This window comes from Palaemon carinicauda, chromosome 4 (genome assembly GCF_036898095.1).
Source record: "Palaemon carinicauda isolate YSFRI2023 chromosome 4, ASM3689809v2, whole genome shotgun sequence".
Lineage (NCBI taxonomy): Eukaryota > Metazoa > Arthropoda > Malacostraca > Decapoda > Palaemonidae > Palaemon > Palaemon carinicauda.
Genome location: NC_090728.1, coordinates 51614769 through 51629768, shown reverse-complemented (window position 1 = coordinate 51629768; position 15000 = coordinate 51614769). Strand labels below are relative to the sequence as shown.

Below are 15000 nucleotides of genomic sequence, written 5' to 3'. Positions count from 1 at the left end.
GATAAATATCAACACAACATCGTGTTCAAATAGAAATAAATTTCTACCTCATACTTGGGATCGAACGCTAGCCCCTTCTAATGAAAGGCCAGGTCGAAACCAACCATGCCACGAGAGCCCATAAAAGGAAATCTTAACCTGACACTAATCTAGTTGTCCGAGGATTTACCTGGTGAGACATATATATATATATATATATATATATATGTGTGTGTGTGTGTGTGTATAATACGCATGCACATGTGTATATATACATATGTGTATACACGTAGTTTTCTAGCTGTATTCCTTTTTATTTTTTACTGTTAAGGATCGATATGAAATTATTCCCTCTATCAGTGATTTTTTCAAGTGAAGCATCCATTTATTCATTATTTATAGGCCATATAAAATGAGATCTAAGAACCAAGAAACCGCGTTAGTTAGGGGCAGTTTAGACGAAATTAAAATTTCTTTAATAATACTACCAATTCCCTAATATCGCAAGAGGGTCTGCCCCTCTCTTTTATTCTTCTTCTGTACTTCTCTTTCTCCCTATTTCCTTAATCTTTCCCATCCCGAGTACCTGCCTTTGAGCTATAAACTGGATTGTATCCAGGGGTACTCTTCCTTTCCCCATTTTCCCCACTTCCCTATCCTTATTATTATTATTATTATTATTATTATTATTATTATTATTATTATTAAAATGTCTTTTGAAAGTGAGCTTCTAATATCTCAAAAGTAAATTATTTTAGTGGTGTGTATATATGTATATATACTGTGTATGATTATATATTTCCTACACATACACAAATAGATATACATATGCGTATACATATATAGTTATGTATACAAATGTATACTGTATGTATTTATATGATATCATCTTCACCCGTAACTAGTCCACTACAGGACAAAGCCCTCAGAAATGTCCTTCCACTCTCGTCTGATTATAGTCTTTCTCTGCCAGTCTACACCCTCTAATTTTCTTAATTCTTCAATCCGTCGTCCTCTCTCTCTCTCTCTCTCTCTCTCTCTCTCTCTCTCTCTCTCTCTCTCTATCTATGTTAACTTGTAATAAAATGTCATTCGCGACAAGGCAGCATCACCCAGGAATAATGTTCTCGAGACCCTGACATAGGTAATGATATAGCCAGCAGGTATAGTAACAGTAATGATGGTATCGTAGTGGACAGCATCTGTCAACTCACTTCTACCTGTATTTTGGATGATGGGAGTAATGTTGAAATCATTCCTTTAGGTAGTGGTTGACGTTGTAACTGTTTTTAGAATGATTTATTGTTAATTTATTCTTATCATTTATTTCTTTCCCTATTTGCTTTCCTCACTGGGCTATTTTCCCTATTGGAGCCCTTGGGCTTATAGCATCTTGCTTTTCCAACTAGGGTTGTAGCTTGGCTAGTAATAATAATAATAATGTTGGAAACGTCCCTGCTTGGCGTTCTGTCGGACTCGGGTTCGAGATCCATTTAAGCTCGATAGTTTGTTGTTTTGTCTGCAACCTCACTATCCTTGTGAGCTGATGATTGGGGATTTGGGGGAGCCTATAGGTCTACCTGCTGAGTCATCAGCAGCCATTGCCTGGTCATCCCTGGTCCCAGCTGGGATGGAGAAGGGGCTTGGGCGCTGATCATTTGTTAATGTTTTTTAAAATATTTTATTTTAATTTCTCATTACTTCTTATATCGATTATCTATTTCCTTGTTAACTTTCCTTATTGTGCTATTTTTCCCTGTTGGAGGCCTTGGGCTTATAGCATCTTGCCTTTCCAACTATTGTTGTAGCTTAGCTATATATATATATATATATATATATATATATATATATATATATATATATATATATATATATATATATATATATATATATATAATGTGTTTGTGTGTGTGTGTATGTATATATATATATATATATACAAATACTAGGGTTGTAGCTTAGCTAGTAATAATGATAATAACAACGTATGGCCAGTCTCTAGGACAATGTCACTGTTCCTTGCATGTGCCATTCATAAGTAGCTTTTAAGCCTTAAACCATTACATTGCATGTTCTTTAATTTTTTCCATTTTTAGGTGTGTTTGTGTTATTGTTTACATCATTATTAACCCATATTTCCTTCTTCTCCGACAGGGCGGTGACGGACCCACGAGATGGGCGGCGGGTGGCGCTGAAGAAGATGCCCAACGTGTTCCAGACCCTGGTTTCGAGTAAGCGTGTCTTCCGTGAACTTAGAATGCTGTGTTTCTTCAAGCACGAGAATGTGAGTACAGTGGAGAGGCTTCTTGTTGTTATTTAGCATGTCATCAGATAGGTGTTCCATACTCTTGACGGTGAAGTGGGTGGCAATGTGGCCCTCCCCTTTCCTTGTTACTTTACGACAGGGAAAAGTAATTTTTTGGAGCACTATTTTTATTATTATTATTATTATTATTATTATTATTATTATTATTATTATTAATGGCTAAGTTACAACCTTAGTTTGAAAAGCAGGGCTCCAACTGGGAAAAATAGCCCAGTTAGGGAAGGAAATATGGAAACAGGTAATGTAAAATGCTTGAGTGTACTTTGTACTCTCAAGCAAGTAAACTTTAGCCAAGTTAGCGAAAGACCGTGGTACATAGGTTATGACACTATCCAAAATTAGAGAACAATTGTTTGGTTTTGGAGTGTCCTTTTCCTAGTTAAGAGTCTCTTCCTCCCTTAACAAGTGGAAAGTAACAACTGATCACTAACAGTGCAGTAGTTAACCCCTTGAATAAAGAGGAATTGTTTGGTTAGCCTAATGTTGTCAGGTGTATGAAAGAGGAGAATGTGCAAATAGGTCAGACTACGAGGTGTATGTGTAGTCAAAGGAAAAATGAGCCGTAACCGGAGAGAGGTCTAATGTATTATCTGGCCAGTCAAAGGACCCAATAACATTCTAGTTGTAGTATATCAACGGGTGGCTGGTGCTTATCCCAAACTTCTGATCCTTTAAAAATGCTTACTGTTCATTGCCCTTCTAATTAGTGTAATTTGTCAAATGTACATTTTGTCTCTCCTCTATGGTTCACTGGTTCTGGTTCTGGGGTGAGGCATAGCCTTTACAACGGCGCCTCTAACGTTTATCTTCTTGTACTGTTTTGTCTTTTCTTCCACATTAGATTTAAAACTTCTTTTTTCTTTTCTATATTTGTTTCACAAAATAAAAATAATCCTACTATTTTCTTTAGGTTTTCGTCGTATGGTTGTTGTAGCTCAATTACTTCATTCCTTTCTTTTCTATATTCCTGGCAAAATAGAAAAAAAATGTATCAAATCTTCCTGTTGTTGATAAGTATTGTTGATGAAGTTGAACCTGGCCTTATGTCAGAATGGGCTCTTGCTCTCGGTGCAACATGTTGGTAAAGTCATATCCTCGGTTGGTAGAACGTACACACGTCATTTGCAACAAGTACGTCATTAGTTTGATTACTAATTGCACCCTTTCAGCCAGTATGAGTTTAGCAGTAGCATCAGTTATTATTATTATTATTATTATTATTATTATTATTGTAGTAGTAGTACGTTGTAGTATTAATATTATAACTTGCTAAGATACAACCCTAGTTAGAAAAGAAAGATGCTATAAGCCGAAGGGCTCCAATAGGGGAAATAGCCCAGTGAGGAACGGAAATAAGGAAATAAACCACAAGAGAAGTAATTTAACAATTAAAATACAATATTTAAAAACAGTAACATTGAAATAAATATCATATATAAACTATTAAAACTTAAAAAAAAAATAAGAGGAAGAGAAATAACATCGAATAGTGGCCTGGGTGTACCCTCAAGCAAGAGAACTCTACTCTAAGACAACGGAAGACCATGGTACAGAGACTACGGCACTGCCCAAGACTAGAGAACAATGGTTTGTTTTTGTTGTCTCCTGGAGTAGTTTTCTTTAAATTAAACTTTGCTTCGACTTACATCACTTGAAAGCTAGCTAAATTATTTATAAGAACAAAACATACAATTTTTGCCCTACTGTTAATACGATTTCCCGATTTTGGCAGTAAAATTTACTTCAAAAGACGATTATGTTAGTTTTTCATTTCCGGTTTGCCTCGGGTTATCGTGTTTTCATCTGACAAAGGCTATATAAAGACATATTGTCTGTAGTTAAAAACTAAAATTTGTATCTTGAGTTATTGTTATATCCTTAATGACATGTTTATTAAGTGCATGTCAAGCAATTACGTTACTTCTTTTCATTAAGAATAATTTAAGTTCTAACCTAGATTAAAATAACTTTAAATATTGAATTTTCTCTTTTATTAGTTATTGTTTATTGCTTTCTTCAATAGGTTGTTTTGTTTGCGCATTAGTTTGAATTTGATGTTTATTACCTAACGCCAACGAAGTTGGTAAGGTTATGCTTTCGTCCTTGTTTGTGAGTTTGTATGTGTGTATGTTTGTTTGTGAACAACTTCCTTTGCACAATTTTAATCGTAGAGTAATGAAACTTGCAGGGATTAACTTACGTAGAAAGCTGAATGTGATTAAATTTTGGGAAGATCAATGTCAAAGGTAAAGGTCACGGTCAAGCAAATGTCCAATTCACGTAATCAGCCATAAGTTTGGGCATCGTTGTCACAGAGACTACAAATTTAATTCAAAGATGAGTGTATGAAGATTCACGCCAACGAGAGATAAGCTGCCATGATGGAGGTCTGCACTCTACTGGGTGCCCCTCTAGTTAAGCTTGCTTTTATTTTTTTACTTTCATCTCTAAGTTATATTAGTTTATTTTGCTTTTCGTTTTCTCTTCATTATTATTATTATTATTATTATTATTATTATTATTATTATTATTATTATTATTATTATTATTATTATTATTACTATCCAAGCTACAACCCTAGTTGGAAAAGCAACCCAGTGAGGAAAGGAAATAAGGAAATAAATAAATGAAGAGAACAAATTAACAATAAATCATTCTAAAATAAGGAACAACGTCAAAACAGACATGTCATATATAAACTATTAACAACATCAAAAACAAATATGTCATAAATAAACTATAAAAAGACTCATGTCCGCCTGGTCAACAAAAAAGCATTTGCTCCAACTTTGAACTTTTGAAGTTCTACTGATTCAACTACCCGATTAGGAAGATCATTCCACAACTTGGTCATAGCTGGAATAAAACTTCTAGAGTACTGCGTAGTATTGAGCCTCGTGACGGAGAAGGCCTGGCTATTAGAATTAACTGCCTGCCTAGTATTACGAACAGGATACCCGTCAACCATTATTCTTCTTCTTCGATCCCGCTTGCATAATTTTCCACCTTATCCTTCGCAAGGATACGACCAGCTACGAGTTATTTGCTACGGCTTTATGGTAATGTAAAGCATTGCTATATATCTGTCTCCACTTCTTATCAAGCATCCCGGGCTAGCGACAAGGACAGGATGCGTGAAGACGCCGATCACTTAGCAGGGGTCAAATTCGTCACATCCTTCCTGGGGTGTCCTTCGGTTAGTATATCCTACCAACGTCTGAAGAAAGATAACAAGTAAGGGTGAAGGTCGAACCTTTAGAGTTTGTTAATGAATATACTTTCAGTAAGTGTTTCCCCATATGAGACTGAAATTAAAAGGAGGATAAGCATGGGATGGAGAGCTTTTGGTAAGCAAAGTGCAATTATGAAAGTAATATGCCATTTTCTCTAGAAAGAAAAAGTATTTAGTCGGATGGTCCTACTAGTATTAACTTGTGCATTAGAAATTTGGAGGATTGTTAAAGCCCCAGAATATAAGCTAGTTACAATCAAAGAGCTGTGGAAGGAATAATGATGGGAATGATATTGAGAGACAGAAAAAAAGCAACATGGATACGAGAGTAAACTAAAGTAGAAGATATTCTAACATGTAAGAAAGAGAAATAAACATGGTCAGGACATATAATGAGAATGAAAGATAATAGATGGACATTATAAATAACAGAATGAGTCCCTAGAGATTGCAAAAGAAACAGTAGAAGGAAGAGACGACGATGGAATGACGAACTAAAGAAATTTGTTGGTATAGGTTGTCATAGAAAGACCATAAACAAACGCGAGTGGAAAGGCATATCTGAGACCTTTGTTCTGCAGTGGATCATTATGATGATGATTATGATATTGTTTCAGCGTTAGATATAATTCGTATAAAGGTGATTATATTATCCATATTTTTATTCATTTCACCGTGAGGACTATAGTTATGAACTGTGGCAACCTCAGTAAATGGAGCTTGGAAATAAGTCGTTTATAGATTGGGGCACACGTCAGAGATATATTTAAACGATAACATAAGGTTTTAGCTTTGTAGTGATTCCACAACACCGCTAAATTACAAGGAACACTTACACACGCGCGCGCGCGCGCACACACACACATATATATATATATGTATATGTATATATATATACACAGTATACATAATCTTATGGATATACAGTATGTAGATAAGATACTATCAGCTAGTGTTTATATATATATCATAATCATCTCCTCCTCCTACCTCCTACGCCTATTGACGCAAAGGGCCTTGGTTAGATTTCGCCAGTCGTCTCTATTTTCAGCTTTGAATTAAATACTGCTCCACTCATCATCATCTACTTCACGCTTCATATTCCTCAGCCATGTAAGCGTGGGTCTTCCAACTCTTCTAGTGCCTTGTGGAGCCCAGTTATATATATATATATATAGATATATATATATACACACATATATATATGTATATATATACACACATATATATAAATAACTAAATACAAAATGTACTGTACACTTAGGAACACCTAATCAATAAATCTACTTCATCAAACTCACGATACAACACCAGTTATTGCCAGTTTCAAATCAAGATTCCTTTCTTAATTAAATCTCTTTGTCACATAGGCAACGCAGTATTTTTCTCATTGTTATAGTATTGGCTAGATAGCAATGCATTCTAATAATAATAATAATAATAATAATAATAATGATAAAATTGTTTGAGCTAATGCGATGGATTTTGATGTATATAGAATAAGTTTGCGAAAGGGGAATTTTCTAAACCCCCCCCCTCTCTCTCTCTCCTCTCCCTCTCTCTCTCTCTCTCTCTCTCTCTCTCTCTATATATATATATATATATATTTATATATATATATATATATGTATATATATTTATATATATATGTATATATATTTATATATATATATGTATATATATTTATATATATATGTATATATATTTATATATATATATATATGTATATATATTATATATATATATATATATATATGTGTGTGTGTGTGTGTGTGTGTGTGTAAGTATATGTATATATTAATTTCTTTCCTGTCACGGTCAGCTTGCCCTGTCATCGATAGAGGGAGAAGGAGTAGTCATACCCTTGTGAGCGGGATACATGTGCGTGTGTGCGTGCATATCTATATAAATATTTAGCCACCAATTTTGATGGTAGCGTACACTAGTCGCTAAGAATAGACGTGATAAGATATAGGAAACTTAATAGCCGCTTAAATTTTAATTATTGTATCATTATTCTGCCTACATGAAGTTCTGCTGGTGAGACTCGGAAAATATAATATATATATATGTATATATATATATATATATATATATATACACACACATATAATATATATATATATATACTGTATATACTTATACATACTATATATATATATATATATATATATATATATATATATATGCACAGGCACACCCCATTTAAAATGTCCCTAATGTAGTATGTTTTATGATTTTATTGTGAGTTAGAGTTAAAGATGTATAAAAATGATTAAGTGAACAACTTATTAGATTTTATTCGAACGCATTGATAAGAGCAATTTTTTTCTATATACTCGAAGACATTGACAAATAAGAAGGAGGCCTATGACGTCCCAGATTCAATAAGGAATAACTTAGTCGATTTCACTAAACAATCTTTAAGAAATAGGCCTAATTGAAATGTATGAATTTCAGAGCGATATGAGGCTGGTGTTAATGAAGCCGTTTAATAAATAATGATTTTACTCCGAATAATATCAGATAAAAAAAGGTTTTTCAGTTAACCGTAAATTACTGAATATTTTTATATATATTTTATTAGGCTTAACGTAACGTTTAAATCAAGTACAGTCATTAGAAAATACATTTCAGTTCTGTAAATAAAATTTGCAGGTTAAAGGTGAATGTTTTTGGAATTTAAGATTTTTTTTTCTCCTGGTGACTTACATGAATATGATTGAAGAGTTTGTCTTAACTGAAGTTTTGAGAAATGTTTTTATTATTTTTTTTTATTTATTTATTTTTTTTTTGCCTTTACCATATTCAAAGTTTAGCTATGATGATGATGATGATTATAATATTAATACTAATACTACTACTACTACTACTAGTAGTAGTAATAATGATATTGATAATAATCGAATACATCAGAGATGATGATAATTATGATATAACTACCACTACTAGCAATAATAATAATAATAATAATGATGATGATGATGATGATGATGATCGAATACATTAAAGATGATGATAATAATAATTATACTACTACTACTACTACTACTACTACTACTACTACTACTACTACTACTACTACTACTACTACTGATAATGATAATGATTATAATCAAAGCGAGTTAAAAGAAAAGTGAATAGCAAAATTACTCCGGATTATTTATCCTTTTTATTCTTGATGATGATCATAGAAATAGTTCCTCACAAATATTAGAGAAAAAAATTATTTCATTTTATAAAAGAGAAAACGGTACTGTGCAGAATATTATTATCTCAGTAATTATCATAATCATCATCATCTACCATATTGATTAGTAATTATCGTCATTATTTATCATCATCAATAACATCATCATCATTAGGATTAATATTATAAGTATTATTTCTTTTATCATGATAAATATCATCATCATTACTACATATCATCAATATCATCAGTATCACCTTCATCATAATTAAAATCATCATCATTACAATTGATCATCACCATGAATAATATCATCATCACAATTTATCGTCCCCATCAATAATATCATCAGCATCGCCATTAATAATATCATCATCACAATTTATCGTCTCCATCAATATCATCATCATCAATGCCATCAATAATATCTTCATCAGCACCATTTATATCATCATCATCATCACCATCAATAACATCATCATCACCATTGATGATATCAGCATCATCATCACCATTGATGATATCAGCATCATCATCATTGATGATATCATCATCGATGATATCATCATCATCATTGATGGTATCATCATCATCATTGATGGTATCATCATCATCATTGATGATATCGTCATCATTATCATCACCATCAATAATATCATCATCACCATCAATAATATCATAATCATCATCACCATCAATACTATCATCATCATGACCACAATGAGTATACATCTATATCACCATCATCACTACTGTTATCACCACCATTACCATCATATGACCCTCTGAATTCGTCAACCCTTTCCTCATGAAGTCACTCTCCGGATGTCAGTCCACCGGAAACGGAAGCCCCTCTGTGTACTGGATGTTGCTGTACATCAACGTTTTCAAAATATCTTTGGGAATTTTTTCTTGTGAAATCCTAACGAATTTGGTACCCGAAAGTCTGTCTTCGTCTCTCTGTTGCATTAGGATCTAGATTCGTATATTTCGATTTATTGATATATGTATATATATATATATATATATAATATATATATATATATATATATAATATATATATATATATATATACACATGTATAATATATATAGATATATATATACAGTATATATATATATATATATATACAGTATATATATATATGTATGTATATATGTGTGTATATATATATATATATATGGATAGATAGATATATAATATATATGATTATATATGATTATATATATATATATAATGTATATATGTGTGTGTATATATATATATATATATATATGGATAGATAGATATATAATATGTATGATTATATATGATATATATATATATATATATATATACACACACACTTGATTGGTACCTCCGCCAATGAAGTTGGAAGTAGGTTATGTTTTATCCCCTCTGTGTGTGTGTGTGTGTTTTTGTGAACAGCATCCTGGCCCCAATTATAATAGTTGATTAATGAAACTTGCCTGAATTGGCTGTTATGTAATAAGCTGGAAATTATTAAAATTTGGAAGGTCAAGGTCACGGTCACGCAAAAGGTCGAGAAATGAGTTGTCGCGGCGGAGGTCTGCGATCTACTGAGCTCCTAAATACTTAAAATGATTCAACCTCATTAATCCTTTCTCCTTCCAATGGTGTTCTATCTTTCATTGCATACTCCGTCCTCATCATCTCTGTATTTCTTTGTATTTCATCAACAATCCGGGTCTTTGTAAAGAATCTTTACCTGCTGAGTTAAGCAAAGATGCATTAATTCGAAATTCAGTTTTGTATCTGCTGTAGCGAGGACGGAGTCGATTTAAAATATTTACCTCCACAGGCTTGATCTCTCTCTCTCTCTCTCTCTCTCTCTCTCTCTCTCTCTCTCTCTCTCTCTCTCTCTCTCGAATTCAAGATTTAGTTGAACAAGATTATAAAAACACACTAAAGGTTTAAACCAAGAGCAAATGGAGTCACCACAGATGGACTAAAAAGTGTTTGAGACATCCAAGATCTCTCTCTCTCTCTCTCCTCTCTCCCTCTCTCTCTCTCTCTCTCTCTCTCTCTCTCTCTCTCTCTCTCTCTCTCTTTCTGAAATACTGTACATGGAAGAGACTTCCAGCTGATGTAGTAAAAGTAACACGGTAAAGGAATTCCAGAATAAGTTAGACAAGATTATAAATACACTCTAAACGGCTAAAGTAATTCGTTGTACGATTATAAAAAAACTCTAAACGTTTAAAGTAATTCGTTCTACGATTATAAAAACACAATAGACGTTTAAAGTAATACGTTTTACTATTATAAAAACACTCTAAACGTTTAAAGTAATTCGTTCTATGATTATAAAAACACTCCTAAGCGTTCAAAGTAATCCGCTTTACGATTATAAATACACTCCAAACGTTTAAAGTAATTCGCTCTACCCAAGATCAAATGGAATCGCCTCTCTCTCTCTCTCTCTCTCTCTCTCTCTCTCTCTCTCTCTCTCTCTCTCTCTCTCTCTCTCTCTCTCTCTCTCTCTCTCTCTCTCTCTCGTCTGTTATTTGATATTCTCCCATTTCTTCTGCCCAAAAGTTCCACCCCGGATTTGGGTCCCTATTAAATCAAATGGTATTCCATTTGCCAATTTTCACTTTAATTTTTAATTCCTTTCTACCGCCGTTAGGAAATCAAGATATTCAATGTATTTGCTTCTTTACTAAAAAGCTAAAACTGATAAGCGACATCTGAAATAGCTTAATGTTATTTGGAAAAAAAAAAGTAAATGTTAATCTCAAATTATCAATGATATAGATTTTGTTAATTATTTTTGAAATGCGAAAGAATAATCTTTCAAGGTAAGTAGATATATATCATTGCTTTTATTGCCAGGGGAATTAAGTCGGGAAATATTTGAATAAAGAATGCCATTTATATCGACTTTTCCCAAAACTATAATTTAACACTTCTGTTTTTATAGTCCATATATATAAAAGAACTCTTGATGTTGTTACTGTTCTTAAGATATTTTTATTTTAATTGTTCATTACTTTTCTGGTAGTTTATTTATTTCCGTATTTTCTTTTCTCACTGGGCTATTTTTACCTTGTCGGAGCCCTTGGCCTTATAGCAGCATCCTACTTTTCCAACTGGGGTTTTTAGCTTAGCTGATAATAATAATAGTTATTCCTAGCATGTATACAATGTGTTTATTACTTCTTTTGTAGTTTATTTATATTCTTATTTCCCTTCCTCACTGGGCTATTTTTTCCTTTTGGAGCCTTTGGGCTTATAGCAGCATCTTAGTTTTACAACTATGGTTGTAGCTTAGCTAATGGTAATAATAGTTCATTCCTATCATGTATGCATTATAAGCAAATTCTCTCTCTCTCTCTCTCTCTCTCTCTCTCTCTCTCTAATGATAATAATAGTTCATTCCTATCATGAATGCATTATAGGTAATTTCACTCTCTCTCTCTGTCTCTCTCTCTCTCTCTCTCTCTCTCTCTCTCTAATGATAATAATAGTTCATTCCTATCATGAATGCATTATAGGTAATTTCACTCTCTCTCTCTCTCTCTCTCTCTCTCTCTCTCTCTCTCTAATGATAATAATAGTTCATTCCTATCATGAATGCATTATAGGTAATTTCACTCTCTCTCTCTCTCTCTCTCTCTCTCTCTGAACACTAATTTCTTTCCTAGCGCGTTGGTTTCCCCTTTGCATAAGTTGAACGAATAATGGTCGCGTAGACAAATGAGGTGGTTCGAGCATTTCAGCTTTATTCGAGAAAGCATTCTCTCTCTCTCTCTCTCTCTCTCTCTCTCTCTCTCTCTCCTAGACGACGATTTAGCTGGATTAGCCTTTCTGGTATCTTTCATACATGTTATTGCAAATAAGACGTCGGTTTTTTCATGTGCTATTATTATTATTATTATTATTATTATTATTATTGTTATTATTATTATTATTATTATTACTGTTATTATTATATTATTATTATTACAAGCTAGGCTAGTTGGAAAAGCAAGATGCTATAAGCCCAAGGGCTCCAACAGGGAAGAATATCCCTGTGAGGAAAGTAGGCAAGGAAATAACTACAAGAGAAGAATAAACAATCAAAATATGTAAAAAAAAGAAGTAATAGCATTAAATTAGATCCCTCACATATAACCTATAAAAACTTAAAAAAAGAAAATAAGAGAAATAAGCTAGAACAGCATGTCCGAGTGTACCCCGAAGCAAGGTTATGTGTAAGTTTCCTTGGTTTTACGAGGTAAGGATTTATTTAATAAGATTATATGAAATCATTTACTGCATGTGATGCAGAAGTACACTTTACAATTATTATTGTTGAAATGGGTTTCAGTGGGGTTGCAGTATTTACACATCTTTTACCCCTGATAGATTATACATTTTATTTATTCATTGTGGTGGCCTGGTGGTAACGCCCTTGCCTGGTGATTAACAGACTGGGGTTCGAGTCCCGCTCAGACTCGTTAGTTCGTTTGGTCGTTGCAACCTCACCATCCTTGTGAGCTAAGCATGAGGGTTTGGGGTAGCCTATAGGTCTATCTGCTGAGTCTTGAGCAGCCGTTGCCTGCCCCCCTTGTGTAGACTACGAGGGGGGCTTGGGCGCTGATCATAAGTAATATGGTCAGTCTCTATGGCATTGTCCTGCTTGATAGGGCAATGTCACTGTCCCTTGCCTCTGCCATAAATGAGTGGACTTTAAACCTTTAAACTATGGTTACATCTAGTTCTTTAGAGAGAGAGAGAGAGAGAGAGAGAGAGAGAGAGAGAGAGAGAGAGATATTCTTTCAGCTCTCGCGATTTCTTCTTAGATTTTACTGATTATTTCTTGATGATATGAATTTGGTTGTCCTTTCTTACTTGTGGCCTTTCTTTTATGTTTTTTGGTCACTGTTAGTGTTTTTGTTTTGTTCTTTTTGCGGTTAATTAATCAAAGCTTAATTAAAGCTTTCCCTAGATGTAGATTCTCTCTCTCTCTCTCTCTCTCTCTCTCTCTCTCTCTCTCTCTCAGTAGTAACTATGATTGATATATTCATTTTATATTTAGGTTTATGCATTGTTATGATAAAGAAAATCGACATAATGTGTTTATTTTGACATATATGATTGTGTTAGTAGTTATTGTATCTGTATTATGACATTTTCGTGTTATAGTGTTTCATGTAAAGGAAATATTCTAGTTTTTTATTGTTTATATTAAAAAAAAGAAAAAAATCTTAAGGATTTTGCTTTAATCAGACTGATCATTTTTAATGAAATATTAAAAACTCGTCGAACAATGGAACTCTCATAAATTTAGAACGAACTTTGATAAACTTGGAACGAGGAACTTAGATTGACTTTGAAGAAAGTTGAATTAACCTGGTGCCTTATTTTACCTAATGGACAGGTACTTCGTCAACGCTAAGAGCTGAGAGAGAGAGAGAGAGAGAGAGAGAGAGAGAGAGAGAGAGAGTTTAAAACTCATTTAAGAAAGGCGAGCAATCTAACTACAAGAGAGAGAGGCTATAACAGGCCAGGGACAATTTCCCATTCGTCTCGCCATTTATGGCCTTCGGCATCGTAAATGTGTAGTGGGCTTAGTCACTATTATTATTATTATTATTATTATTATTATTATCATCATCAATATCATTATTATTATTATTATCATCAATATTATTATTATTAGCAATATTATTATTAGTAGTAGTAGTATTATAAATATTGTTATTATTATTATTATTATTATTATTATTATTATTATTATTATTATTATTATTATTATTATTATTATTACTTGCTAAGCTACAACCCTATTTGGAAAAGCAGGATGCTATAAGCCCAGGAAACAAGGTAAAATGAAATATTTTGAGAACAGTAACTTCATTAAAATGTATATTTCCCATATTATTATTATTATTATTATATTTATAACTTGCTAAGATACAACCCTATTTGGAAAAGCAGGATGCTATAAGCCTATGGGCTCCAACAGGGAAAATAGCCCAGTGACGAAAGGAAACGAGGAAAAATAAGATATTCTAAGAGCAGTAACATTAAAATAAATATCTCCTGTATAATCTATAAAAAAAACTTAAAGAGAACAAGAGGAAGAGAAATAAGATAGAATAGGGTGCCCGAATGGATTCCTATCAGTGAACTGTAACTGATGGCCGGGAACGGCGGTAATTCCAAATTTGGAATCGGCCACGAGGACAGCTGACGTTAGGCTGAACTGTTGTGTGCTATTTATAGACGTGCGGACGAATTTTGTTTTGGGAATAGCTCACTTTT

The 15000-nt window shown here is 33.1% G+C and overlaps 1 protein-coding gene across 4 annotated transcripts in view; it reads left to right on the top strand.

The window, feature by feature from the left end:
* The window catches only part of nmo (serine/threonine-protein kinase nemo), a 341472-nt gene that overhangs the window by 258520 nt on the left and 67952 nt on the right, over window positions 1-15000 (top strand). For all 4 annotated transcript variants that reach the window (XR_011044290.1, XM_068372255.1, XM_068372257.1 and 1 more), the window contains exon 2: window positions 2134-2263. Coding sequence is in view for 3 of the 4 variants with exons in the window: in XM_068372255.1 (XP_068228356.1) it covers window positions 2134-2263 (130 nt within the window). In the remaining variant the exon portion in view is untranslated. The remainder of the gene's footprint in view (window positions 1-2133; window positions 2264-15000) is intronic.